The following is a 27,342-nucleotide window of genomic DNA, read 5'->3' as shown; positions in this document are numbered from 1 at the left end:
AAGCCAAATGGAAGTTCTAGAACTAAAAACTATAACACCTGAGATTTTTTTTAAATCACTGAATAGAATTAAAAGCAGAACAATAGAGATGATCAAATGTGAAGAAGAGAGAAAAAAAAAAGATTTAAAAGGTAAGTGATCTGGAGTGACCAGAGGCTCTCAGAAACCTAAACCTGTATTTCCCTTAGGAGCTGTGGTTCAGTATCCACTGATACTGAACATGAACACTAATTCAGTGTTCATGACGACTTTATAGAACATAACTACCATAAATAATGAGAATTGGCTGTAGGCAGTAGGGAAAAAGAGCTGATGATCCTTAAAAAAGGATGAGTACTTTGGGACTGACTATAGTTCTAGATTTATTTAGGTAGCTACTACTACAGTCCTCTACACAGTTTACAGAGAGCTGACTTCCTAGAAGAACTGTGAAGTACTTGAGAACTTTGCACATGGGTTTACAGTGACTAAATGTAGCAGCAATTTATGTGACTCTTGATCTCGGGGTTTTGAGTTCAAAGTCTCCCAATGCGAATAGAGATTACTGAAAAATAAAATCAATCACTCATTCATTCATTCATTCATTCATTCCTGTATGACTGAGAAACTGTACTCAATGGTGTAGGGGAGGGACAGAGGGAGAGGAAGAGAATCCCAAGCAGACTCCCCACTGAGCATGGAGCCTAATGCAGGGCTCGATCTCATGACCCTGAGATCATGACCTAAGCGGAAACCAAAAATGTAGATCAGTCTTCAGGGGTGCCTGCTGGCTCTGTTGTTTAAGGCTCCAACTCTTGATCTCAGCTCAGGTGTTGATCTAAGGTAGTGAGTTTAAGTCCCGCATTTGACTCCACACTGGGTGTGGAGCCTACTTAAATAAAAGAAAATTTAAAAAAAAAATGTGCTAGCATTTTATATTGAAACTTTCTCCCTTGCCTTTTTTTTTAAGATTTTATTTATTTATTTGACAGACAGAGATCACAAGTAGGCAGAGAGGCAGGCAGAGAGAGAGGAGGAAGCAGGCTCCCCGCTGAGCAGAGACCACCCCCCACCCCGCCCAATACCGGGCTCGATCCCAGTACTCTGGGATCATGACCTAAGCCGAAGGCAGAGGCTTTAACCCACTGAGCCACCCAGGCGCCCCTCTTCCTTGCTTTTTAATAGTAAAAGGTAATTCCTAGAGCATAGCTTTTCTTCCTTCTAATCACTCATTTTAAGTGGAAAAAAAAAAAGTCTATACTATGTCTAATAGGAGATAAGTAGTAGGCTTTAGAATTCATTCCTTCAAGATGATAAACAAGTCTTTCTTTTTTTTTTTTTTAAGGTTTTATTTATTTATTTGACAGACAGAAATCACAAGTAGACAGAGGCAGGCAGAGAGAGAGGGGGAGGCAGGCAGAGAGAGAGGGGGAAGCAGGCTCCCTGCCCAGCAGAGAGCCGATGCAGGGCTTGATTCTAGGGCCCCGGGATCATGATCCGAGCTGAAGGCAGAGGCTTAACCCACTGAGCCACCCAGGCACCCTGATAAACAAATTTTTTTTTTTTTAAGATTTTATTTATTTATTTGGCAGACAGAGATCAGAAGTAGGCAGAGAGGCAGGCAGAGAGAGAGGAGGAAGCAGGCTCCCTGCCAAGCAGAGAGCCCAACGCGGGGCTCAATCCCAAGATCCCAAGACTCTGGGATCATGACCTGAGCCCAAGGCAGAGGCTTTAACCCACTGAGCCACCCAGGAGCCCCCTGATAAACAAATCTTAACACCAGGTCCTATCTTCAAAAATAAGCAAACCGTGGAAACATCTTTAGGGAGAAGAGTTTGGGATTAATTGTAAACTGATGGCTGAGTCAGGTTCTGAGCTAAACTGAGGCCTCCCCCCAGGAATGATTTTGAATTCCTTCTTTGAGTCCAGTGATAGGCTCTGATGACCTAAGCCTCTTCCTGATAACATTATGAAGAGTGGTTTCACTGCCATTTGTGTATTCAGAGGTTACTCTCCTAGTTCTTTGTCAGAGAAAATGCATACCCTGGCCTTAAAAAACAAACAAACAAACAAAAAAATCAAAACGGCTCAAGTGTGATGTTAGGCACTTTTGGTTACAGCAGTTACCTGTGGTCCTTCCAAAAGATTGGGTGCGTGAGTCCCAGGTTCACCTTGTTTCCTGTCCACACTGAGAACAGAGACCCGACAAGGACTTGGCCCTTAATCTCTGATACAGCACATATGGCAAGTTATAAGTAAATGGACAAACGGGATGGAAACTTTTCCTTCCTTTTATTGGTTTTGTTCTATCCTGAAAGTTATTTTGACATTTGGTGTGGTTTTCGTGCTGTGAGTACAGTAGACGGGCCCAGTTTCCTTCCTGGAGCCAGTTTCACACATTGCTCTTTTTAACAGCTTGAAGGCCCTGTGTGAGGCGTAAATGAAAAGAACATTTATGTAAACATGACTGAGATCCAGGTAATAATTATTTCCCCATAAACTTTGAAAAAGTGCTTGGGAGAGAGAGCCCCTCCAGGACTGAAATTAAAGAGCCCACTCCCTTTCTGGGAGCGTAAGGCTCCCACCGCTGGGCCAAGGTAGCAGTTCTGTCAATCATCTGCTACTGGCCAGGGCCTGGCTGTTTACAGTGTTGGTATTATTCCTAAAAGACATTTAATAAGAATTCAGCCTTTGCTGGACACCGTTCACAGTGTCAAGAGAGACAGAGGTTTAGAGGGACTTTCAACTAAGTCCTAGGTTTATAAATGGTCTCTTTCCCCCAAACACTTTCTTCTTCTCTCTCAGACAGTGGAGATGCTGCCGCTCCATTTCAGTCTTAGAAGAAAGGATCCACTCGGACTCTGTAGTCATTTCCTGGGGCTGCCTAACAAAGTACCACTGACAGTAGAACTTTACTGTCTCCTAGTTCTGCAGGCTAGAAGGCCAAACTCAAAAGTGTGCACAGGGCCGCGTGCCTTCTGAAACCTGTAGGGAAGTTCCTCCTTGTCTCTCTCTGGCTTCCGGTGCTCGGCTGGCGGTCATCGCCATTTATTGGCTTGGAGCCACATAGCTTCAGTCTCTGCCTTTGTCATCATGTGCGTTCTCCCCATGTGTCTCTGTCTTCACATGGCTTCTTTCTTCCTTTCTGGAATAGGACCCCCTCTCCAGTATGACTAGTCACATCACAATGACTGTTTCCAAATAAGGTCACATTCTGAGGTGCTAGGGGTTAGGCCCTCACTGTATCTCTCAGCAATGGGGACACACAATTTAACCCATACAGGGCCCCTAGGATTCCATAGTTCCTTTTCTTTTGTGCTTATGCTTTCTACCTGTTCATTATTGTTGCATCTCGAGAAGCCTGTTCTGTGTGGGGTATCTCTTCTCCATCCCATTCTTCCTTTTTTTTTTTCCCTCTCTCCTTTAAGTGTCCATACCATATACTCCAGCCTCAGGAAGACAAGAGAATTAGTGTTTCTGACATCCTTACCTTGAAAGAACTTATTTCTGACACTTGAAAGAATAAGGAGCCACATTGAGTAATTTTTTGGACTCTTGGACTTGGTGCCTGTTCTGGGATTGGTGCAAATCTCTTAACCTCTCTGAACCTCACTTGCACATCAGCCCTATCCCCCTGACACGGATGTGGTGAGGATTAGATGGGATGACCCATGACACTCTGCAGCTGTAAAGGGTTGTAAATGTAGAAGATGACAGTGATGATGATTAGTCCTCATCGTTGGTGCTGGTGGGATTGTTAGGACGACTGTCATCACCACCACTGCCACTATCATATCCTTAGATTTGCTGGGGTTTTGAAGGATTTTTTTTAAACCCACCAAAGATAAGTTTATATTCGATCTGAGTGAATAGGCAGTTTATTTCACGGCTGGAACTTTCAGAACCTTACACTTTATCATGCCAGACACACACCATCAGTCATCTCAGGTGTTGGAGGACAGGCTTTAGTATGTGGAATCCAGCTTTCTGACTCCGTGAGAGGATCTCATGATTGCATATATCACCTTGTTCTTCCTCATGGATACCAACTGGACTGGAAAACGTAGAAGAATCTAGATGCTTTTGTAGTTTTCGAACCAGAGAACTTAACCTACATTCGGACATGATTTGATCTCCAGTGGTATTGTTTTCTCCCTTCCTTCCCTATCACTATGAAGCAGTGGATATAGTACCACAAATAATAATACCACTTATTTAAATTTTTTTTTAAATTTTTCACTTATTTAAGAGAGATAGCATAAGCAAGGGGAGTAGCAGAGAAAGAGGAAGAAACAGACTCCCTGCTGAGCAAGGAGCTGGGTACACGGCTCAATCCCAGGACCCTGAGATCATGACCTGAGCCAAAGGCAGATGCCCAACCAACTGAGCCACCCAGGTGCCCCTGAACCTCTTATTTTTTTTAAAGAAAGAGCAAATAGGGCATTGTGGCTGGCTCAGTTGATAGAGCATGCAACTCTTGATCTCAGGGAAGGGAATTCAAACCCTATGTTGGATGCAGAGTTTACTTAAAATAGGTATGCCTGGATAGCTCAGTCGGTTGAGCATCCAACTCTTGATTTCATTTCAGGTCATGACCACAGGGTCATGAGGTCAAGCCCCATGTCAGGGTCCACATTCACTAGGGAGTCTGCTTGAGATCCTTTCTCTCCCTCTCCCTCCGGCCCTCCCCACTTTGCCTCTGTCTCACAGGTGCCTGCATGCTCTCTCTCAAATAAATAAACCTTTTTTTTTTTAAAGAAAAAGAGCAAATAAAAATTATTTCAAAATAAATAATTACACCAGTAGAGGACGAAAATACCCATTAAGCAGTCACCTGTTTCTCTCCCATGCTGAGAATATTTATCTATTTTTTAAAAAGATTTTATTTATTTATTTGACAGAGACCACAAGTAGACAGAGAGGCAGGCAGAGAGAGAGAGGGAAGCAGGCTCCCTGCTGAGCAGAGAGCCCGATGAGGGACTCGATCCCAGGACCCTGAGATCATGACCTGAGCTGAAGGCAGCGGCTTAACCCACTGAGCCACCCAGGCGCCCCTCCATGCTGAGAATATTTAAAGTAACATTTTAGTTAATCGAGTGGAGACTTGTATCAAGTCCTAGTTCCCATTCAGCCATCTACTTTTTCTGTAAATAGCAAAGTTCTCATCACTTCTCTGTGGCGAGGAGTTGCCAAAAAAACTGTGATGATTTTTTACACCTGTTATATATATTTAGAAGCTTGTCTTATTCTGTTAAAGCCCAATATAATTTGCTATCTTTTCCTTCCTAAGACCCAGTCAGACCAGAAGCACAACTTCTCAAATGTTCATTCCCACACATTAACAACCAAATGTTTAGTCATTAATGAATGCTTGTTTTTCTAAGGATCTCTACCGTCTGTCAAATACAAGATTTGAATGTGGGATGGCAACTCAGAGGTCAGACTCTTAAACTGCTGAGTTAAAGAGGGTTTACAGCTACATAACCCTGGACAGTATCCGGGGCATTTTCCAGGGACATCTTTGTCCCAGGATCTGAGCCGGCGTCCGAGAGAGTAGGGCTAGAAGGTGTCAGGAGAGGAGTGGTGCCAGGCTGGAGTCAGAGCCAACTTAAGGGAAGTTGCACAGGAGAAAGGCAAAGCCAGGTGGAGGCAGATGAAGACACGTCCGCCAGACCGCTGCTCTGACCTAAAGGGAGGTAAATGAGTGTGCTGTGTTCATCAATAGCACAGGAGCCCCATTCCCGCCATATCTTGTATTTTTTTCCTCACGTAATTTCCTAAATTGAGGTGTAACTCATATCTATAAAATTCACTCTTTTAAACTGTGCAGTCCAGGGGTGTCTGGCTGGCTCAGTCAGAAGAGCAACTCTTAATCTCGGGGTTGTGAGTTCAGGCCCCACATTGGGTATAGAGGTACTTAAAAATAAATAAGGGCACCTGGGTGGCTCAGTTCAGGTCATTATCTCAGGGTCCTGGGATCGAGCCCCACATCATTCTCCATGCTCAGCGGGGAGTCTGCTTGTCCCTCTGCCCCTCTCCCTGCTTGTGTGTGTGGGTGTGCACTCTCTCTCTCAAATCTTTAAAAACAAATAAATAAGCAAATAAATATTTTTTAGAAGTTTAAATTGTGCAATTCAGGGTTTTTAGTATATTCATAAAATTGCTCAAACACCACCACCACCTAATTCCAGGGCATTTTCATTACCCCCAAAAAGAAGCCCTGTAGTCATGAGCAGTCACTCCTCCCCATCCCCCCACCCCCATTCCCCAGCTCTGGCCACCACAAATCTACTTTCTACCTATGGATTTGCCTTTTCTAGACATTCCATATGAAAGAATTCACATACTATGTGACCTTTTTGTGTCTGGCTTCTTTCACTTAGCATAATGTAGTCAAGATGCATCCGTATTATAGCCCTGTATCGGGATTGCGTAACTTTTTATGGATGAATAACAATCCGTTGTGTGAGTAAACCGTATCTGTTTATCCATTCATCAGTTGATGGACATTTGGGTTATTTCCGCTATTCGACTATTTTAAATAATGTTGCCGTGAATATTTATGTACACGTTTTTGTGCAAATGTATGTTTTCATTCTCATGGATGTATATCTAGGAGTGGAATTACTGGGTCATACGGTGACTCTACATTTAACTTTTTAAGGAACTGCCAGACTGTTTTACAGCTGTGTCATTTCTCATTCTCACCAGTTATATATGAGGGTTCCAGATGCCCCACATTCTCATTAATACTTGTTATTGTCTGTCATTTACTAGGATTATCGCCATCCTAGTGGGTGTGAAGTGGTGTAGTTTAAATTTGCATTTCCCTGGTGGCTCAAGATGTTAAACACTATTTCATGAGCTTATTAGCCATTTGTATATCTTTGGAGAAATGTCTATTCACAATCTTTGCCCATTTTTTAATTGGGTTACTCATCTTATTAACATATATTTTTTTTAATTTTGATTTTTATATCCAAAAATGTTATTCACAGTTTTACAAAACTTAATTCAAAGATCCATAGCCCATCCTTTTTTCTTACCTCCATTCTCACTTTCCATCAGCAACTATTTTCAACTTGATTATTTCTTTAAATGTTTACTTCCATATTTCTGAGTAGCATGCTTACACTGCTATTTCTTGACTTTTCACCCCACTTACTGACTTCCTGCTAGATCTAATAGGTGAAAGTGAGACTACTCAGTGATTATATTCCTAAGGTGGAGAAGACTGGCCTGTGGTGAGACAGAACGGAGCAGCATAGTAGCTTAGACTTAAAGGGTAGACTCTAGAGCTAAAACGTCTGGGATTGAATCCCGGCATTATACCTCACTGGCAGTGAGACACTGCACAAGTTAGCTGACATCTGTGTACCTCAATTTCCTCATCTGTAAAATGGGAGAATAATAGTACCACTTTATGTAGTTGTTTTTAAAATGAAACGTCCTTAATGATGTAAAGCACTTAGAATCTATACATTCTATGGATTAGTTAGTATTTAGTGTGTGTTATTATGTGTTATTATTTTTATGATCATGCTCCCCACGAATGTATTATCCTTCCCCATTTTCCCTATATAATTACATTACAGTTTTTGCTATATCAGCATTTAGTGTTTATGTTATCATGACTATAACTGTTATCCACAGCTGAGCCATATAATATACTGTGATTACATTTCCTTTATTGTATGAATTTTGGCTTTCTCTGAAGTTAATAAATGTCTCAGGTTTACGTTTGTTATTTTTTTTTTTACGATTTTATTTATTTATTTGACAGACAGATCACAAGTAGGCAGAGAGGCAGGCAGAGAGAGAGGAGGAAGCAGGCTCCATGCCGAGCAGAGAGCCCAATGCTATGATCTTGACCCGAGCCGAAGGCAGAGGCTTTAACCCACTGAGCCACTGAGGTGCCCCACGTTTGTTATTTTAATGTGAACCTATTACCAATTTATCACCCTTGCTAAATTTTCATAAATCTCTTAAAAGGCTCAAGTACGTCGAGTACTCTAACAGTTTCAACTTCTGAGAGGCATATCTCCTACTACCCTTTCACTCACTTGCTCTTATCTGGACCAGTTACTTTCTAAGCCTACTGCAAGATTTAAGAACACAGCACTTAAAAGTTAATGATGCCGTGTGTGCGGGGGCGATACTTATGGACTGGTGAGCTTTATAAGAGGAGGATGATCTGGCCAAGTCATTTCATCAGGAGACTTCCTTTCATTGGTAGACTCCAAGACTCTTTTGAAGTCTTTTCTTTGGAGCTGGTCAGAGTGGAATTGTCTTGTCTCCTCTCTAGAGGATACAAGCCTCGCTGCCAGGATTCTGGAAGATGAGTGAAAGAAGGTGGATGGCAATCTCACCATTTAGTATGTAGACTTTCAAGAGTTAATTGTTCTGTTTTCAACATGGTAGCCTCATCCTTATTGGAACCCAATGTGCATGTCTCCAGAGTCTCTCTGGTTGGATCCTCCGTGAAGGGTAAAACGCTAAGCTTCTGTTATGGTTAGGGAAGAACAGTCACCTGGGTACCATGTCATCTGATTATTACTCAAACTTCCAATCAGGGCTTCTGTTCACCTCCATTTTGAGAGATAATACTCAACAATTTTGGAACATTTTTGGGCTTGTATTAGGCTTGCTCCTGGATTTAGTGAACCAGTTTATCATCCAAACTAAAACACTTCTGAAAGTGAAAGAGAACACTTAATAATTATGGAGGTGTAAAACTTACTAACCTGGGCAAGTGAGGATGGTGACCCTAGAATTCATCCAACTGCTTTCTTGCATCTAAACTTTTGTTATTATTGCCTTGTCAGTGCTTTTTGTTCTGATAATTTAGTGCCATTTTGTATCCCTTTACTGTCACGTTTGTGGGGTTCCAGGAAAGGGCGATAGCATACACATGTGTTCAGTCCATCAGCTTTCATATGGCAGCCTCCATTCTTTCTTCTTTATAGATGAAAAAAGTAGGTATGGAGGATATATGTGACTGTAGTGAGAACTCTTTGGGTTTTTAGCAACAGAAACCTAGACTGATCTAGCTTAAGCAAAGAGAACTTGTTAGCCTACCAAATACAAGGAAGGGCTGAACAGTCATGTCGTGGGAAAAGCTGGGATGGAGCTGGTTATTAGTGACTCCTAGAATTGGGAATTGAAGTGCTCCATTTCTTGTCTCTGCTTCTTCTGTATTTCACCTTTGTTCTTTTGCACTAAAGCCCAGCTTTCCTCCTGTGGCAGCACTATGACCACGGACAGTGGCCCAGTGTTACTCTTACATCTATCTGACTCTCAGAGACCCTCCCTGGCCCCACATGCAAAAGTTGCAGGGAAGAAACTTAATGTTGCAGCGAAGATCAGATGCCCATCTCCAGATCAACTTGGTTGGGCCACGTGGGGTATGTGGAAATGCTGTGTTGTGTAAAACTGTGTTCAGCCTCCATGATACCTATCTATGAGGGAAGAGGTGGGGGTCAGTGCCTAGGAGGGGGGGTTAGTCCCATAGATTTCCTCAATAGTAGCTTAGCCAGATCCATTTGACAGTAGTGATGGATTTGAGAAATAGAGCTGAAAAGATTACAACTCCGTACCTTACTGCGACTGCTAAAATATCAATGTTCAACCTTTTCTAGTGATAATGTAAGTGACAGTTTGGAAGCCCTGACATTTAAGACTGCTCCCTCTCTGCCTCTTCTGCATAATCATTTACATAGATCTACATATGTTAGAACTTGGTTCATCTTCCTCTTCTGCATCAGACCTACACAGTTTTATTTTCTGTAGGTTAGCCTATTCCTTATCCTTCTTATCTGATCTAGAAAGACAAAGAATGAAGTATTATTATCAAACTCAGAATTTTATAATGTTATTTATCTATTTTTAATTTTTAATTATTATTTTAATTAACATATAATGTATTATTTGTTTCAGGGGTACAAGTGTGTGATTCATCAGTCTTACACAATTCACAGCACTCACCATAGCACACACCCCCCCCATGTCCATCACCCGGCCGGCCACCCGATCCCTAGCACCCCCCTCCACTCCACCAACCTTCCGTTTGTTTTCTGAGATTAAGAGTCTCTTATGGTTTGTCTCCCTCTGTGGTTCCATCTTGTTTCATTTTTTTCCTCTCTTCCCCTATGATCCTCTGCCCTGTTTCTTAAATTCTGCATACAGGTGAAATTATATGAGAATTGTTTTTCTCTGATTGGCTTATTTTGCTTAGCATAATACCCTCTAGTTCCATCCACGTCATTGCAAATGGCAAGAGTTCAATTTTTGAGGGATGCACAATATTCCATTGTGTGTGTATACATGTGCATGTGTGTGTAGATATATACCACGTCTTCTTTATCCATTCATCTGTTGATGGACATCTTGGCTCTTTCCGTAGTTTGCCTATTGTGGACATTGCTGCTCTAAACATTGGGGTGCACGTGCCCCTTCGGAACTACATTTATATCTTTAGGGTAAATACCCAGTAATGCGATTGCTGTGTCATAGGGTAGCTCTATTTTCAACTTTCTGAGGAACCTCCATACCGTTTTCCAGAATGGCTGCACCAGCTTGCGTTCCCACCAACAGTGTAGTAGGGTTCCCCTTTCTCCGCATCCTCGCCAGCATCTGTCATTTCCTGACTTATTAATTTTAGCCATTCTGACTGGTATAAGGTGGTATCTCGCTGTGGTTTTGATTTGTATTTCCCTCATGCCAAGTGATGTTGAGCACTTTCTCATGCATCTCTTGACCATTTGGATGTCTTCTTTGCAAACTGTGTGTTCATGTCTTCTGCCCATTTCTTGACTGGATTATTCTTTGTGTGTAGAAAATTTTAGAATGTTAAAGGTGAAAAAGGCCTTAGAGATCATTTAACTTGTATTTCATAAAAATTTCCCTTGGCTTATTAACCTTACTAGTTGTTCCTCTGACATAAGGTCTTCATGGTCAAATGAGTTCGGAAGATGCTGCATACAACTATATATTTTCCTCTTGGTGATTAGGTACGTGTTAACCTATTAAAGGGTCTGAGAAGGCCTTCAGCAAAGAAAACTAACAATTTCTTCAACTCATTTACCAAGGAACCCTTTCTTCATTATAAGCATGCCAAGTGGGGCGCCTCGGTGGCTCATAGGGTTAAGCCTCTGGCTTCGGGGTGCCCGGGTGGCTCAGTGGTTGAAGCCTCTGCCTTCGGCTCAGGTCATGATCTCAGGGTCCTGGAATCGAGCCCTGCATCGGGCTCTCTGCTCAGCAGGGAGCCTGCTTTTCCCTCTCTCTCTGCCTACTTGTGATTTCTGTTAAATAAATTAAATCTTTAAAAAAAAAAAAAAAAAAGCATGCCAAGTAATAATGTTCCATGGAAGATACCTTGGGAAATAATCCAACTGTCTTGTTTTATGAATGAGGAAAGAAAGTTCATGAAGAGACGAGTGGTTGTAAGTTTCCAAAGCTAATGCCAGGAAGAACTAGCACTCATTTCCAGTTGTTCCTGGTAGCTTAGCTTACATTGTCCAAGTGCTAATAAAAGGATAGCATCTCTTCCTCCTCCTTCTACTTTATTCATTCACCTGGAATAAGGTTCGTCATCTTCTCCAGGGTGTCTTAGGTGACATCATAAAGGAAGCACAAGTTAAGTACCACATGTGGGAATGTTTGCTGTCAGCTCCCTTTCTGTATATCAGACCCAACACACTTTTATTTATAACAAATTATTGTAACAGATATTTTGGTGCTTCCCTTTATTCTCCTGAAATGAAATTTATAGCTTCTTAACCTATATATATTTTTTAAAAATCAATATAATGTCCTAACTATAATATGAAGAAGGAATAAAAGGATATTTGTTTATACTAAAATAACATATTTTAATATATCAATGTCTAGGCTAGCTCTAAGATATAATGAACTATTTGGTTGCTCTTATATGTAGACCCATAATGAATGTAACACCTACAAATACAAAATCATGCAAGTATCTTATGCTAACAGCTCAGAAGTACATTGTAGAACTTGATTTTCCAAAAGAGTAAACTAGGGGCACCTGGATGGCTCAGATGGTTAAGCATCTGCCTTTGGCTCAGGTTGTGATTTACAGGGTCCTGAGATCAAGCCCCACATTAGGCTCCCAGCTCAGCAGGGAACCTATTTCTCCCTCTCCCCCTGCTTCTGCTCTCTCTCTCTCTCTCTCTCAAATAAATAAAAATCTTCAAAAGAGTAAACGACTCCAGGGTCTCCTGGGTGGCTCAGTGGGTTAAAGCCTCTGCCTTCTGCTTAGGTCATGATCTCAGGGTCCTGGGATTGAGTCCTGCATCGGGCTCTCTGCTCAGCAGGGAGCCTGCTTCTTCCTCTTTTTCTGCCTGCCTCTCTGCCTACTTGTGATCTCTGTCTGTCAAATAAATAAATAAAATCTTTAAAAAAAAAAAAGTAACTGTATAAAATTCTAAACAAATGAAAATACTATCTTCTCTTAGTTTATATGGTAGTTGCAATCCTGAAAAATTCAGTGTACACTGAAACTCTAAAAATACTTTGAGCATTTGCTATGTGATAGCACTTATATCTCAGTGCTTTCCATTAATTCACTTAATCTTCATATCCATTTAGGTATGATTAATATCCCTATTTTACATGTGAAGAAGCTAAGAAAAGAGAAGTAACTTATGTGGCAGCTAGTAGGTGGTGGAGTGGAGGTAGAGAAACCAGGCAGCATGGCTCTAGGACTCCATGTTTAGTGACTGTCATCCAAAGGACTCAGAGACCAAGTCGCTCGGGCATTTTCTGCACAGATCATGGCTAACAGAAGGCTGCTTCAGATCCTGGAAATCTGATACTCTAAAGGAAAATGGGCCAGACTACCTCCTGACAGCTTGTTTACTGTCTGCCCTGGAGAAGGATAGAACGGTGAGAGGAGAGTATTTGGGGCTGGCCTTGGACCCAGGTGCCCTAACCTCCCAGGATCTGCCAGAATGAACTCTTCAGAGAGCAGAGACAGGAAACAACCCTGGCTTCCTTTCACCCTACTTCATGTTCCACGATCTCTTGCCAAAAGTTCAGGCCAACCACCAACTACACCGTCCAGAAACTTCCCATAATGTACACAGAACTGAAAAAAGCAGGCAAACAGACCAAACACCTTGAGGGCTGTTCGGCTGGGGAGTGAGATTCCTGGGACTTTCCTTCCGCCCTGCATCCTGATCAGAATTTATTCTTCCTCTGATAATCAGATGGGCCTCTGGGTTGCAATTAGGAGTGGGTTGCCCACTTCTCTTTGCTCCGTCCTCTGAAAGGGCAGAGTTCTAAGTCCCCATGTACCCTCCTTGGGATGACATGAAATGACAGTTAGGATTGATGCCCTGGGGTCTGTTCCAGCTTATTGCTCATCATCACCCCATGGTTTGTTTGCTCTTGGCAAATCTGCTCTGAATAAATTGCATGTTCTCTGGGGTTTAGCATTTAATAATAATACAACATTTATCAAGGGCTTATTGTATGCCAGGCAAAGCACCAGGTTTTCACATTCATGATCTCGTGGAATCCTCCTAACAATCCTTTGAGATAAATATGCTTATTAACTCTATTTACAGGCAAGAAAATTGAGGTCCAGAATGTTTACATTTAAATGCACAGCTCAAACAGCCAGCCCGAGGTAGAAGTGGGTGCAGATAGAAGCTGCCTCATTGCCAGCTTGGCTGTTGGGACGGAACTAATTAGAACCAGCCTGAGATGGTACTTGAGGAAGGGGCAAACTGTTACAGGTATATTGGGACAGACTCGTGTTCCTAGGACTTCTGTTTCCTTAACCATTGTACTTTCTTCACCTCTGTAATTCTCCAGGGTTGGCAGGTACTCGGTCAGTCGGCACGGTAAAGGAACTACAGCTGGAGAGGTCTTCTGAAACGCAAATCTGCTGAGGTCCAGTCCCCAGCAAACCTTTTTACCCCGGTCCGTGAGCTAAAGAACAGGCTCCTTCACACAAGGCTCTTTATGTCTTGGATCCCCCCGACTTCTCTTTCTTCCTCTTCCTTCCTTCTCAAACGCCCTGACAGCCCCGCGCCAACCCCAAATCCCCTGCATACTGTTTATTGCCTCCACATCTTTATCCCTACTATTTCTTTTTTTTTAATTAAAGATTTTCTTTATTTATTTGAGAGAGAGAAAGAGAGCAGGCATGCACATGAGTCGGGGTAGGGGGGGTGGACAGTGGGAGGAGAGCAGAGGGAGAGGGAGAAGCTGGCTCCCTGCTGAGCAGTCCCTACTATTTCTTATATTTCGAATGCCTTTTCCCCTCAGCTGTCCATCTGATAAGCTTTCATTCATCCTTTTGGACTCTACTTAAATTTTATACTCTGTGGAAAGCCTTTCCTGATTTCTTAGGTAAAATTAGTAATCACAGGGCACCTGGGTGGCACAGTCAGTTAAGCGGCCAGCCCTTGGTTTTGGCTCAGGTCATGATCTCAAGGGTCATGAGATGGAGCCCGGGCATGCCCTTCACTCAGCGAGGAGTCTGCTTAAGACTTTCTCTCCCTCTGTCCCACCACCCCCCACACCCCAAATCACACTTTTATCTCTCTCTCTCTCTTTCTAAAATAAATAAATAAATCTTTAAAAAATAATAATAATAATCCCTTCTTCAGGCTCCGCAACACTCCACATATCAGCTCCGGGCTAGAGTAGATATTGTAATGATTTGTTCATGTCTCATGTCACCAGGGGATTGTGAGTCCCTGACCACGCTAGCCACTAGTTTCTTTTAATTGTGGTAAAAGATACATAAGACAGAATTTACCATCTTAACCATTTTTAAGTGTACAGTTCAGTAGCTTTAAATACATTCACACTCCAGCACTGCCACCCATCCTCGGAACTCTTTTCATCTTGTGAAACTGAAACTCTGCACCCATTAAACACGAACTCTCCGTTTTCCTCTCCCTCGGCCCCTGGCAACCACCATCCTCTCTGGCTCTGTGAATCTGACTACTCATTCCATTCGCTTTTCTATTCCTCAAATCTCACGCGGTGCTTTGCACAAAATAAGTGCTTAATGAATGTTTGTTGAGAGAGTGCATGAAATCTTTTCTCCAAGAGGCATGGAACACATCTCCTCATCCCTTTGTACCTGCCTTTGTGATAAATAGATTTCCTCGATCTTAACCTGAAAATTCTGGGATTTCCAAGCTCTTCCGGTGTTCATGTTTCCCAAGAGCAGAAGTTGTCCAAACAAGTTCGAGGGAATTCAAGGGAATTTTACCTCCCTTTATTTAGAAACGCCTAACGTTTTCATCGCAGTTGGTTGCAGACATGCTGTCCCCAGATCAGCAGGGAGAAGGAGTCCTGAAGCAGAGTGACAGGATGAATGCTGAGGTGCAGCCAGAACCTTCTGCATTTCAAAACTTGGCTTCTTCACACACACACACACACACACACACACACACACGTGCGTGTGCACATACACACATACACATGCACCATAGATATACTATTTATGTACTATATATATATGGCAGTGTATGTGTGTATCTGTCAAAATTCTAACACATGTATTTCCCTTAATTCCTCCCGTCTGGGCAGAGGTTTCTGCCATAATTCTAGCCAACCCAGCAACAGAGGCAGCTGCATTTATTTTAGCCTTTCATTTTCTTAAAGAACGCATGTTGATAGCTTACAACTTTCTCTTCCTTCAGAATCACACTTCGTATACACATGTTTAAGAACAAAGTTTTAAAATATTTTGGAGAAAAGATGCAGTGCCAGTTCGTGGATCAAAAATGATTTTGATGGACGCCTGGCTGGCTCAGTCACTGGAACATGCAACTCTTGATCTCAGAGTTGTGGGTTTGAGCTCCATATTGGGTATAGAAATTACTTAAAAATAAAATCTTTTTTTTTTTTTTTTAAGATTTTTGTTTATCAGAGAGAGAGAAAGAGCACAAGCAGGGGGAGAGGCAGGCAGAGGGAGAGGCAGAAGCAGGCTCCTTGCCAAGCAAGGAGCCCAATGTGGGACTCAATCCCAGGACTCTAGGATCATGACCTGAGCCTAGGGCAGACTCTTAACTGACTGAGCCACCTAGGCGTCCCTTAAAAATAAAAATCTTAAAATGATTCTGACCGGATCCCCTTTCTGGAACATAAAAACCCTGATTGTTGATAGTTAAGAAAATTCCAAGAAGTGTAATAGGTTATATCCAACTCACGTCACCCTCGTTCCTGGCACTTAGATTTTTCCCAGGCAATGTTGTTACTTTCGAAACCGTGGCATAACTCTTAATCTCCTACCCAGTGTTTTTTTCCTAACCTCCCACACTCCTGCATCCTGGCTGCTTATTAGAGTCACGTGGAGAGCATAAAAATCATAAAAACAAATTAAAACTTTTTTGAGAGTCCTGAGTCCCAGCCCCTCTGATTCTGATTCTTAGGTGTGAGGTGGGGGCCCAGCCGTGTTAAACATTCTCTAGCGGACGGTACAGTAGTGCAGCAAGGGTGGAGAATCTCTACACTAGAATGATGGTGTTGTGCGGAGGCAAAGTCTGGGCTTTGTAGCCATGCTTCGATGTGGATGGCAGGGGTTCCTTTTTCTGGTCTAGTCCACGCCATATACATTATTAGTACATAAAGCAAAACCCACCAGCGCCTCTGTGTGTCTGTGACTGGTTTTCTCTGGCCTTTGGTCTAGTTCTCTAACCTTTTCTTCCTGACACATCTTGCACAGAGCCTAGAATTCCATTGAGCAGACGCCCTCAGGAGAGTGGTCTGTCCTTCCCCTCTGGGCGACTCAAGCTGGTCCTGAAGCTGGGTGACCCAGCAGAGCAAACTGGTGCCCCAAAGGAAAGCCAAACCGCACTGCCAGCCAGGAGCCCAGTTACAGCTCTGCCCCCTCCCTGCCCGGGCTCCGTCCAGATAAACAATGTTGATGGTGTGGGGAAAAGGTCATATTTTCTCCACAGCCGCCTCTTGCATATCGGTTTTGCTAGTAACTGCACAAGTTTAAAAGCAGAGTTTGCAGAGTGAGACTTCACAGACGTGGGTTTGAATTCTAGCTGTGTCCTTGAGCAAATCGCTGAAAACCCCCTAAAGCACCTTTCCCTAATTTGTTTGATTTTTTTGTTTAAGTAGCTCCACATTGGAGCCCAGTGCGGGGCTTGAGCTCAAGACTCGGAGATCAAGACCTGAGCTGAGATCAAGAGTTGGATGTTCAACCGACTGAGCCACCAGGCGCCCCTACCCTCCCCTAACTCATAAACTGGGCCAAATAACATCTACCTTAGAGGATTAAATGAGATAATGTGTGTGAAAGGCTTAGCACAGTAACTGGAACGTAGTAAACACTCAGTGACAGTAGTGAGCCTTCTGCAGGCACAGTCTGATCCCACGTGGGAGGCATTAGGCGCCGGGAGGGGACAGGCCAAGGGTTCCCTCAGCAGGGTGCCTGCACAGAGAGCCTCCAGGGCCAGGAACATGGAGCCCTTTCCCCACACAAGGTCACAGAGTACAGTTTGAAAGCTGGGATCGTAATCACCTTTTATGGACAAAGCTCCCAATCTCCTTTCCCACAAGCCATGGCCCGCTGCCTTTGCACACACTCCGGCCATTTTTCCTGCCTTCTTTGTTCTATTTCCGTGCCTGTGGGGGTGAAGGAAGGCTGCTGCCTTCCTCAGGTTGCTATTTAAAGACGTTCTGAAAGATGCTGCGGCGGTTGCTTCTCGAGCCCCAGCAGTGGGGCTCCCGGCCCTGCAGCTGCGAGCCGGGGGCAGCCGCTGTGGGCGCTGGGCTCTGGCCCATCGAACCCTTGCACGGCGCGCTGCGGCCTCAGCAAGCCTAGGAGCGCCCAGTTACGTGTTGTATAGCTAAGTGCAGCCACCTGCTTTCTGTTTAGGACTCCAGAGCTGTCACCCCTCCCAGGGTTTAACCGCACTGGCTGGCTTGGTCTTTGTCCCTCAGCTGCCAACCTGTGTTTGTACCTGTAGCATTTTTGGCACTTGACCGGTTACAGTTTTTCTCCTTGTTCTTCACTGAAAATCATGCTGGTACTCCCTGCATCTCCATCCCACACCCTCTTCAATTTGCACTCGAGAGACCCTCCCCATTTAAGAGCCAGACATGATCCAGAAAGGGTAAAAATGCCATTTATCTCTAGCTCTGGCAGAAAAAAATACCTTGGAAATAAAAGAGTTTTTAAAAGCTCAGTAACCTCCAGTTAATAATAATTCTACCCTGAACTTCAGCATGTTTGAGATTCTCTGTCAGGCATGGATAGAAATCTCTTAGACTTTAGTAATCCTGTCTTTCTTTGCCGACCTTCCCCTTGCTTTCAGTGAGATGTCTCAAAAGCCCAGACTTTCTGTTTGAATCAGCCCTAATTTCTTTGTCATACACCCATCAAAGTGAAGGTTTAGGTTTTATCAGTAAAGCATGTATTCCTCTTCAGGCCAGAGCTCCCTGGATGAGGTCCAAATTGTCTACCTCCATGATGCTTCTCCCATGTATTTTTTTCCGGCCCATTATCTTAGAGAGGTTGCTCACATTCTAGACCTCGGAGCCTGGCTCCTGTCTGCTTGCTCCACAGAGTTCTTTCCGGTGCCCCCAGCTCTATGGGATAGCACGGTCAGTGTTCCCAGACGTCTGGGACCACCACAGGCCCTGACTTCGGCACTCAGACTGCGTGAAATCTCTTTACCTCGTCTTACACCTTTTCTAAATTCCTCTCCATTTATTCATCTTCCTGACACCTTTCCATGGGACTCTACTCTCTTTCATTCTCAGAGGTGTAACTTTCCCCTTGTCTTCTTGGCTCCGTGGTGGTAAACCCAATGATTTCAATGTCCGAATAATAATACCAACAATACTTTGAATTATACATCCCTTGGCTTATCATAGCAGAGAACACCCTCACACGCGTTACCTCGTTTGATCCCACAGTCAGCTTGTAAGGTGGGCGATGTGCTTTCTGCTTCCCACTTTGACAAAGGGACAGTAATAACCCCTTCAAGAGGCAGAATAACGTAGTGGCTCCTGTTGTGAGGAGTGAGCGAGCGCCTATAGAGAATATGCCTGGAACCATCCACACCTGGCACGTAACAGCTTTTATGTAAGATGTAGCGATCGTTATTATACATTCATTCGTTTACTTGTCCAAAATGTACTACACAGCAGAGCTGCTCCACGCCGGGCTCTGTCCTCTGCCTCACTGAGAGAAGAGTAACAAGAAGGACACAGAGATTACAGTACTTGTGGGGGAGACTGACAAACCCCCACTTATTTAGCACTCACCACATGCCAGTCTCTGTGCCTGGATCTTTATAGACATTAACTCATTCTTTACAACATCCTTAAAAGGTGGCAGTGTTACTCCATTTTACAGTTGAGATCACTGAGGTTCTGAGAGCTGAAGTCGTTTGCTCCAGATTCCCCGGCTAGTGATTGCGAGCACCATCATTCGCCTCACCCAGTTCGCCTGCCTCCGGGCCATTAGGTTCAGCTCTGCGCCTCTGTCTCCCTGCTCTGGAGGTGAGCTCCTCAAGGACGGGCCCAGGTCCTTGCTACCCAGAGTGCTTAGCAAAGCCTCCTGCACACGCTTTAGGAAAAGGTGGCTGAGTTGTGTTCTGTTGATGATCCTTGACTCTCTGTACTTGAGTCCCATCTGTCCACTCTCACTTCCCTTAGCCACCAAGTCAGCCACTGGTCTTAACACTGAGGGACAGTGGTCAAAATGAGGACCCTTAGTAGTTGGCCTGTGGCTTCCTGACAGATTCCTACTACACCAGATCTTTTATTCTAGCATGTTATAAACAGAACTAGTCGGATTCTGGGGTGTCCTCCTCTTCTGGGCACCAGTCTAGAGAATCTTTTTGCCAGGCCGTTTCCCACCACTAACTCCATTCTCCGCCCCTCCCCCCATTCTCCTGTCTGCCCCTCCCTTTTATTTCAGAGTCTAACTTCCCTGTTTCTGTCCTTGTGCCCAATATTTATTAGCCACAAAGGAGCCACAAGGGGTGAGTGATAGGATTGGGCGGAATTGAGCTTTCTTTCCTTCTGATCTTTTCTTTCTTTTTTTTTTTTTTTTTGCCTCACGTGTTGGTTCTGTGGGAAGATGAAGCTCTCAGTACAGTTATTGTATGCTAGCGTTTAACTATTTTATCCTTTTGTATTTAGCAACCCATTTTTCCCTTCAATATTAAGAAATTATAGATGGAAAATCCTCTGCTAGATAGCATCTTTGCAGAGCTTGTATTTCTGTAAATGTCTTACTTGGGACCATTTGTGTTGTGTCTTTATCGATCCACATGATAACAGAAGACTAGCAGTTTCATCCACCTAAGTTCTCTTTGTAAAAGTTGCCTCTACAACACACACACACACCCTCTCCTGTCCTCCCCCTTCCTCTCCAGGCATCAGTTCTTTTCCAAAGACTTTTCATACTAAGAATCTCAGTACTTGCTTAAGATATCCTGGCCTAAGAACTTCTCGGATGGTGGAAATGTTTCTTTCAACCATCAGCTACAAAAAGCTAAGCCAGATCTCCTCTGGATGAAATACACCCACCCCCACTCACACCTGTACCCCCTCTGCGTTTCCTGGGAGTCCTTGGGCCTCAATGCAGAGGGCTGGGGATGAAGAGCAGGTGTGTTGAATTCTTAATGAAAGGTTTCCTCCATGGGATTGCCTGTATCCTGCCCACCACAGTGGCTCCTGTGACTAGCTTTACCTTTGAACTCTCCTTGTATTCAATCCCTGATCCGTGGGATTTGGTGACAATCCCCGGCTGGCAGGAAGCTTTGATCCTTGGGGAGTCCAGAGGAAGTCCTTGTGATGTGTGGGATCCCCAGTGTTACAAGGATTGGGAAGAAGCCTTTCCAGGATGGGTTGCTAAAATAGACCCATTAATTAAGAAGGAGCCTTTGCCTAACAGTTACCCAAAAAAGGAGATCCGGTAACTGATAACAAGGAGCTCAGCGCTCCTCAAGTATGAAGTGGTGTTTGCACAAGCATTATTGTTATTTTAAGGACACGGCAGTGCCAAGGGGAAAATTCCTGCCCACACCAGGAAGGAGCCGAGTACCTTAGCAGAATAGAATGCCTTAGAACCTCCCTCTTTAACAAGTAAAAGCTAACCTTATTTTGAATGTTAGGAGGCTCTGGCAAAAATTCTCAAAGATATTTCTGAGTAGGAGAAAGATTCCTCTAGAAGAAGAAGAAAAAAGATGACCTTGTAATAAACAGTGGGAACTCTAGAATTTCTCTGTAAGAGACACTTTGGACTGAACACCATTGGACCGGATGTCAGGAGACTTGTCTTTTAGCCGCATAATAAGCAAGCCAGGTTTGCTTCAAATCTGCATTTATTTGAGGTGGCTTAAGGTTGCAGGGACTTGAGAAAGTTTCCCCAAGCCACTCCATGGTTCCAGCCACCCTTTGGCTACAAATAAAAGTCAGAATGAAATCCCTTTCACAGGGTGGGGAACGTTCTCCCTCCGCCCACCTCCACAGGCAGAAATCACTTCCTTTGCTTCCACAGAAGTGTGGAGCTTATCGTTAGAGAGATCATAGTGTCTGGGGTGTGTGTGTGTGTGTCTGTGTGTGTGTGTCTCTCTCTCTCTCCCTGCTAGGCTGTAGCTGCCAGAGGGTAGGGTTCAGGCATTATTCATCCTTTTATCACCAGCACACTGCCTGGGCACGAAGTAGGCCCTTAATAATGATTATTGGATGAGTGAGTAATCATGAGGCAGTAGCTCTAGGAGTCATCGTCTTTCGGGAATCATCTCTTCTATTCACACTGCCAGCCTCGAGGAAAGAGAGGTTACCAAAGGGCAGTGGGGATAGCATCCCCCTCCTCCCCCCACAAGTTTTTTCCTTTCTTTCACCATTTCTCTCTCCCTCAACTTGTCATTTTTTTATTACTTGCTGTTAATGTTCTAAGTAGAGAATTTTTTTTTTTTTAAGATTTTATTTAATAGAGAAAGAGAGAACACAAGCAGGGAGAGCAGCAGATGGTAGAAATGCTCCCCACTGAGCAGGGAGCCTAATGCAGGACTCAGTCCCAGCACCCTGAGTTCAAGACCTGAGCTGAAAGCAGATACTTTACCAACTGAGTCACCCAGGTGCCCTAAGCAGAGAAAATTTTAGATGTGAAATTATTAGCACAAATTATATACTTCATCTTTATATTGTGCAGTGCCAGTTTTAAATACAAATATGAGATCATTGAACTTGGAGTGCCTGGGTGACTCAGTGGGTTAAAGCCTCTGCCTTCAGCTCAGGTCATGATCCCAGGGTCCTAGGATGGAGCCCCGCATTGCATCGGGCTGTCTGCTCAGCAGGGAGCCTGCTTCCTCTTCTCTCTCTGCCTGCCTCTCTGCCTATTTGTGATATCTCTCTCTCTCTCTCTCTCTGTTAAATCAATCAATCAATCAATCAATCAATCTTTAAGGTAGGGGGAGATGTTCTTAGAATTTTTAGTTTTCATTGAGTGAGAAACTGTCCAGGAGTAGCATGAGTTCCTGTCATTTCTGCTCACCATCTCCAGTCCACTTCCTATTCCTAAAATGTGACCTGTTTCCTATAACCTTTCTTTATACTCTCTCTGTGCTGTTAGGACACTTACTGTATTTTGTTCTGTAATCTTTATTTCTGTGTATGACTTGCCTTCCCTACCAGACAGTAAGCCTTTAAAGTCAGGCTATTTATCTCTTCTACTTATCAAATGGTGTTATGGAAAACCTTTGCCTAGGGGTGGCTGGGTGGCTCAGCTGTTAAGCGTCCGTCTTTTGGCTCAGGTCATGATCTCACGGTCCTGGGACCGAGCCCTGCATCCAGCTCCATGGCCAGCGGAAAGCCACCCTCTCCCTCTCCCACTCCTCCTGCTTGTGTTCCCTCTCTCTGGGTGTCTCTCTCTGTCAAATAAATAAATAAAGTCTTTAAAAACAAGACAAAACAAAAACATTTGCCTAGTAGTTAATTCAGTTAAGCAAAAAGCTTTATTTTTTAGTAGGTAAATATATTCATAAAATACAATATTAAAAAGGGACAAGAGTATATAATTCCCCCCATTTCCTTCTCCAGTTACCTTCCCTGGAGGCAGCCAGTTTTGTTTATTTGTTTGTTTTAAGATTTTATTTATTTATTTGACAGAGAGGGAGACAGTACAAGCAGGCCGAGGCCGAGGGAGAAGCAGACTCCACTGAGCAGAGAGCCTGATGTTGGGCTCAGTCTTTGGACCCTGGGATCACGACCTGAACTGAAGGCAGACGCTTAACCTACTGAGCCACCCAGGCGCCCCAAGCAGCCAGTTTCGTAATATATATTTTTCTTCAGAGACAGTCCACATTTATAGTACATAGGCTATTATATATATATTTTTTTACATGGATTTCACAAAAGTGAAAAGATCATTGAATGTCTACATTTTCCTATTTCTTTTTTTCTGATCTTCCTCCTTTTTGGAAATTATACATTGGCATAGACTTCAGGGTATGGCCATTGCTTGAAGTTCCAAAGTACAGAGAGGAGCCCCTGGCTGGCTCAGTCAGTAGAAGAGCATGTGAGTCTTGCTCTCAGGGTCATCAGTTCAAGCCCCACATCGGGCATGGAACCTACTTTAAAAAAACAAAATAAAAAAATGAAATAATCCTTTAAAAATAACTAAGAAACAAAGTGGTGAGAGGAAAAGTTTTAGAGACCTTTTGGACCAATTATTGTCAGAGGTGCTTGCATATAGTAACATAAATCCAACTTGATTCATGTTAGGTGGCGTTGTTAATAAATAGAAACAATACAGCACAGCATAGTAGTTAAGATTATAGATCCTCTTCCAAGCAAGATACAAAATCCAGAAACCATAAAGGAAAAATTAATTTAACTACATCAAAAATGCAGATCTTGGGGTGCCTGCATGGCTCAGTGAGTTAAGCCTCTGCCTTCAGCTCAGGTCATGATCTCAGGGTCCTGGGATCAAGCCTGCTTTCCCCTCTCTCTCTGCCTGCCTCTCTGCCTACCTATGATCTCTCTCTCTCTGTCAAAAAATAAATTAAATCTTAAAAAAAAAAAATGTAGGGGCGCCTGGGTGGCTCAGTGGGTTAAAGCCTCTGCCTTAGGCTCAGGTCATGATCCCAGGGTCCTGGGATAGAGCCCCACATCAGGCTCTCTGCTCAGCGGGGAGACTGCTTCCCCCCTCTCTCTGCCTGCCTGCCTCTGCCTACTTGTGATCTTTGTCTGTCAAATAAATAAATGAAATCTAAAAAAATTAAACAATTAAAAATTAAATTAAAATGTAGATTTCTCCACTGGAAAAAAATTTCACAAAGAAAAAATGCCAACTATGACAAACAATATTTTCAACTTAAATAATAGACTTTTTTTATATACAAAGAGCTCTTACAAATCAGTAAGGTAAAGTTCAGTTACACATACCAGAATAAAATAGAGTTTATTATATGTAAACTTAAAACAGCATGATGCTCTTTTTCACTTAGCGGATAAGCAAAGATAAACAATTAACAGTACACAGCACTGATGCGAATTTAGTGTTACGTGGAAATGTAAATTATTGCAACTCTCTGGCTACCTTTGTTACAATTTCATGTGTGGATCACCTTCTGACCCAAAGATTCCATTTCTAGATATTGGTCCTATAGATACACTTGTTCATGTTTGCAAAGACTTAGGTAACAAGAGTGTTTATTGCAGCAACATTTGCAATATCAAAGATGAAAAAATGAGTTTCATTGGCAGAAAAATAAATTGTGTGACATTCGTCCTATGCAGCCATTTTTTTTAGATTTATTTATTTATTGATTTGACAGAGATCACGAGTAGGCAGAGAGGCAGGCGCGGGGGGTGGGAGGGAAGCAGACTCCCCGCTGAGCAGAGAGCCCGATATGAGGCTCAATCCCAGGACCCTGAGATCACGACACAAGCTGAAGGCAGAGGCTTAACCCACTGAGCCACCCAGGCGCCCCTGCAGCCATTTTTTTAAAAAAGTATTTCTCTATGTGCCAGTTATACAAAAGATCTTAAAAGTAGAGTAAGTCAGCTGGGATGATGGCATATAATAGCATAAAATACAGTTCTGTGGTTTTAAAGGGGGGAAAGGCACATACATACATATGCTTAAAAATATCTAGAACATTTCTCAGTTACACATGATACCCTCTGAGAACGGAAACCAAGAGCCTGGAGTTGAAGAGAGACTTTGTTTTTTGGGGTTTTTTTTTGTTTGGTTGGTTTTTTTTAGATTTTATGTATTTGTTTGTTTGTTTGAGAATGACACAGTGAGAGAGGGAACACAAGCAGGGGAGTGGGAGAGGGAGAAGCAGGATTGAGACACCCAGGAGCCTGAGACTTTTTTTTTAAGTAGACTTCACTCCCAGTGTAGAGTCCAACACAGGGCTTGAACTCGAGACCCTGAGATGGAGACCTGAGCTGAGATCAAGAATCAGACTACACCAACTGATCCACCCAGGCGCCCCTCCCCGAGACTTATTTTTTAACATGTACTTTTTTGTACTGTATTACTTTTCAGTAAAAATAAACAAACAACACAGAGTCTGGATGTTTAAAATCTGGCTTCCCCATTTTTTTAGCTGAGTAATTTGTGGATGTTATGTAACCCTCTAATCTTCTATATTTTCATCTGTAAAATGGGGCTAATGTCTTTATATGACTCGCATAAAAGTTGGATAATATATGAAAAATACCTCCTACAGTACCTGATCCAAAAGTAGTAGCTTTTGAGGCAAAGAGCCCTAGACCAGAAGTAATTTCACAGGGAGCTGAAGACAAGTCACATTGACACCCATGACCTGGTGTCTTCAGTCTCTAGTTTGGCTAGCTGATCCCTAAGGCCCCTACCTCTGAGTTTACCTGTTCGTTTGAAAGCTGTTTCCTGTTAAAAGTTGTAACTCCAAAGCCAGGAGGATTTGGGAGGAAATTAGGAGCTCCTGGGAGTAGGTGCTTTGGCACCCTCGCATTCCATACCAGAGCCAAAGATGAGAACACTGGATGGGAAAAGATGGGTGTGGCTCTATGGCTCTATCTACACAGCCCTCCCTTGTTTCCTGTTGCAACGTTGCAACTGCAAAAATAATAATAATAATAAAATAAATAAAATAAATTACAATGACTTAAGGAAGGGCATGGAAATGGAACTGGGATGGAAAATTTTAAAACAGTGACAGTGAAAGGCATGATTATTGGAGAGATAACCTTCTGGGTCTCATAAGATAGATGTCCACAGATGGGTGTCTGCAGAGAGCTTTGTGGGAGCCTGAGAGGAAGATGCTGGTAATTATGCTCTAGGAGTAACCCTATCTGGGCACCAACCCTATAGGGCACAACCCTATCTGTCTGTGATCCTGATTTGGGAGGGAACGAACGGGCCTGGAATCTCTACTTTGGCCTGGGGATAAAAGGGAGTAGCAGCCCCCAAGACGTATGTAGTGAGGTGTCAGGGGTCATGAGAAGCCCAAAAGGAAGCCTGTCTCAGTACAGCTACCCCTCCTTCCATGGAGGAGGCCATGTATAATCTTCAGGAAGCCTATGAGTTTCCTCTCAGAACTTCTCAGGCAGAAGTTAGGGTCGTTCTGAGAAATTCTGGCACAGTAGACAGTCATGACCCTGTTTCTTTCATATAGGTGCTGAGGGATGTCCTCAAGGATCTCTACCACCTGCTGAAACACGTGGTGCGCTTGGAGCCTGATGATGTGGCCAAGCTCCATGCCCAGCTGGCCCTTGAAGAGCTGGATGAGATAATGAGAAATTTCCTCTTCCCACCACAGAAGCTGGAGAAAAAGATTGTGGTCCTGCCATAGACCTAGCTCAAAGGACGTCAAGGAGGTAGAGGACCAAGCAGCCAGAGCAGTGCCCAAACGTTCCAGCAGGTGGCCCCACTGCCTCTTTGGTGCAGGCAATATGGCTGACCCTGGATGGCTTTATATCTCTGGTCATTTGTGTCTTTAGGCAGACCTTCCTAAAGCAGCCATTTAGCCATTCTGCAACTGGCCTGAAGCATGTGTCCTTAGAAGACAAAAGATTACAAATCTCATTTATTTATCTGCACATTTTTCGGTGTCCTGTGGCATTTAGAGAAGGAAGTCTACTTGATGGAAGTGTATCTTTAACATGACTGGTAGAAGTTGACTAATTGGCCATTCTTGTCACTTGAAGTGAAGAGGTTGATCACCTCCTGAGTGGCACATGTGTCACATATCTTGTTATTCTTCTGTGGTGAGATTGTTCTTCCTTGCAATAATGAGGAGCAGCCAGAGCTAGTCATCCTTGGCTGCTCAAGAGGCAGATCAGAGCACAAATGCATTTGGAGGCAGGGAGGGGAAGGAAACTGTTATCGAAACATGCAAAATGGAATAAAAT

At 43.4% G+C, this 27,342-nt stretch overlaps 1 protein-coding gene across 2 annotated transcripts in view; it reads left to right on the top strand.

Moving 5' to 3' along the window:
* The window catches only part of TANGO6 (transport and golgi organization 6 homolog), a 183,027-nt gene that overhangs the window by 155,585 nt on the left and 100 nt on the right, over window positions 1–27,342 (top strand). Inside the window, exon 18 of one of the 2 annotated variants that reach the window (XM_032854085.1) lies at window positions 26,607–26,808. In XM_032854085.1, coding sequence (XP_032709976.1) covers window positions 26,607–26,783 — 177 coding nt within the window. In that variant the 3' untranslated portion in view covers window positions 26,784–26,808. Of the gene's footprint in view, window positions 1–26,606; window positions 27,121–27,342 lie in introns of those variants that run through there. The other variant, XM_032854084.1, reaches the window with a different exon arrangement.

The sequence above is a fragment of the Lontra canadensis genome, unplaced genomic scaffold (assembly GCF_010015895.1).
Source record: "Lontra canadensis isolate GAN:19392208 unplaced genomic scaffold, GSC_riverotter_1.0 scaffold8, whole genome shotgun sequence".
Lineage (NCBI taxonomy): Eukaryota > Metazoa > Chordata > Mammalia > Carnivora > Mustelidae > Lontra > Lontra canadensis.
The sequence above is the reverse complement of the archived record's forward strand: the minus strand, read 5'-3'. Positions and strand labels throughout refer to the sequence as shown.